General features: G+C 49.4%; 1 protein-coding gene across 1 annotated transcript; it reads right to left on the bottom strand.

Annotated features, from left to right (window-relative positions):
• Window positions 1–934: 934 nt before the first annotated feature.
• LOC311514849 (olfactory receptor 52R1-like) lies at window positions 935–1,924 on the bottom strand (the record flags this gene model as incomplete). The annotated part of the gene is made up of 1 exon (XM_084617554.1): window positions 935–1,924. One exon carries the CDS (start codon window positions 1,922–1,924, stop codon window positions 935–937), a length of 990 nt encoding a protein of 329 aa, XP_084473680.1.
• Between the last annotated feature and the right edge of the window lie 389 nt (window positions 1,925–2,313).

Raw genomic sequence — 2,313 nt, 5'->3', positions numbered from 1 at the left:
GCAATATCTCACCCTGACTGATGATACAAGCGGGCTTACAGATTCCTGAGGAACAGGCTGTACCTGCTTTGATCCCCTTCCCAATTCAAACTCCTTTGTCTTCCTCTGAGCTTCTTGCAGATGTTGAGTTGTGGGGCAGTGAAGACAAGAGATGATTTCACTCCCCACCTTTTATAGTTTCTTCCAGTTTTCTGAAAAGTCTGTGTATGTGCAGGGTCCACCCCCATTGGCCAAACATTCTCCGTTGTCTCCGTACTCCCTCCGTGGAGGCTTTCTTATACAGAGTTCCTGTGCTAGTGGATTCTTCCCTCGATGAGTGTTTATGACAGCAATTAACACTGTCTAGCTAGTCCTTTGACATACCTGAAAGGCTGGTTTTGGGTGTTTCCAGCCTCGTATCACACTTTAGGAACTCACACAAAGCATGATTTCATTACTTCATATACAACGCAAGGAGGTATCAATGTTAAGCAGATTAAGCCCTTTAGAATAATACCTCACAGGACATACTTTGTACAAAACGTACCATAATTGCATCACCATGGTAAATATGGAGTGCTTTGGAGTGCAGAGTGTCACAAGGACGATCCAGAGAGTTACAGGAGGTGGGGAGGAGAGGAGAGAGTGAGGGCCAGGGCCTTGAGGGGAAGACACATAGCAGGGGCGTAACCTGGGGGAAGATGCATGGTACATGGGTGGGGCCTCATGCTTCCAGTTACCAGGAATTAGAAAGGCGGCAACCCTCGGAGTTGCACATAGTCAGATTCCCCAGTTTGTCACACTGACACAGCACAGTAAAGTCAGGAAAGGGTTTCAGGTCTCTTTGACTGGCCAGTCAGTGATTCAGGGAAGAGGGCCCAGCACCATGTCACCAGCCAGCTCTGCATGGAGTTCAGTCTGAGAGCCAGATAACCAGGAGAAAGCTTTAGGACCCTTAATGAGTAAAGAGCTGGAGCAGACTATCCCGAATCTGTTGGCTCCTCACCCCATAGATGATGGGGTTTAACATGGGGGGCACCAGGAGATACATGTTGTTCATGAGAACGTGGAAATGCAGGGCCATATTGTGCCCAAACCGTTCCGTGAGGATGGAGAAGAGATGTGCGATGTAACAGGCTAAGATGACGCAGAAGTGGGAGCCGCAGGTCCCAAAAGTCTTGAGGCGGGCGTCCTTTGTTGGGAGGCTGAAGATGACCCTGAGGATCTGGGTATAGGACATGGCGATACAAAACACATCCACGCCGGTCACCAAGAATGCCACAGCCAGGCTGTAGTAACTACTGAGGCGGATGTCGGCGCAAGCCAGCTTCACTACAGCTATGTGCTTGCAGTATGTGTAGGGAATGATGTTGGTTCTGCAATATGGCCACCTCCTCGCCAGGAAGGGATAGGGCAATGCGAACATGACGCCACGCAGCACCAGGGCCAGGCCAATTTTGGCCACCACAGGGTTTGTCAGAGTGGTGGAATATCTCAGGGGATCACAGATGGCCACGTAGCGATCAAAAGCCATGGCCACAAGGATCCCAGAATGCACCAAAGAGCAGCTGAGAAGGCAGAACATCTGGATGAAGCAGGCGCTGAAATTGATCTCCCTGGAATTGAACCAGAAGATACTTAGCATTTTGGGTACGACGGCCGTAGATGGGACCATGTCGGCGATGACCAGCATGCAGAGGAAATAGTACATGGGCTCATGGAGGCTTGGCTCCCTCTTCACGATGAACAGGATGGTGAAGTTCCCCAGGATGACTATGGCATACATGGCACAGAAGGGGATGGAGAGCCAGACTTGGAATGCCTCCAGGCCAGGAATGCCCAGCAGGATGAAGGTGGAGGGGTTGGTGAAGTCGGTTGAGTTGGAATCTGACATGGAGTAGGAGAGAAGGTTTCCAATGCTGAGGCAGAATGGTGTTTCCTGCATGTACCATGCGTTCCCCTGACTTCCTGTATGTGCCCAGGGTCTAGGGCGATGGTCACAGGACAAATGTCTGGATGGAAAGAAAATGTTAATATTAGACACTACATACACAGCTGGAGGCTTGTCTCATGGAGGAAGCAGGTTGGTCGCTCTTCACACACTGAAAAATGACATTTTAATGATTAAGATAAATGAATTATGAACTGTCATCAATATAAAGGGAAGGGTAAACCCCTTTAAAATCCCTCCTGGCCAGAGGAAAAATTCTCTCACCGGTAAAGGGTTAAGAAGCTAAAGGTAACCCCACTGGCACCTGACCAAAATGACCAATGAGGAGACAAGATACTTTCAAAAGCTGGGAGGAGGAAGAGAAACAAAGGGTCTGTGTCTGT

This window comes from Lepidochelys olivacea (genome assembly GCF_965140295.1).
Source record: "Lepidochelys olivacea isolate rLepOli2 genome assembly, chromosome: 1".
NCBI classification, from domain to species: Eukaryota; Metazoa; Chordata; order Testudines; family Cheloniidae; genus Lepidochelys; species Lepidochelys olivacea.
The sequence above is the reverse complement of the archived record's forward strand: the minus strand, read 5'-3'. Positions and strand labels throughout refer to the sequence as shown.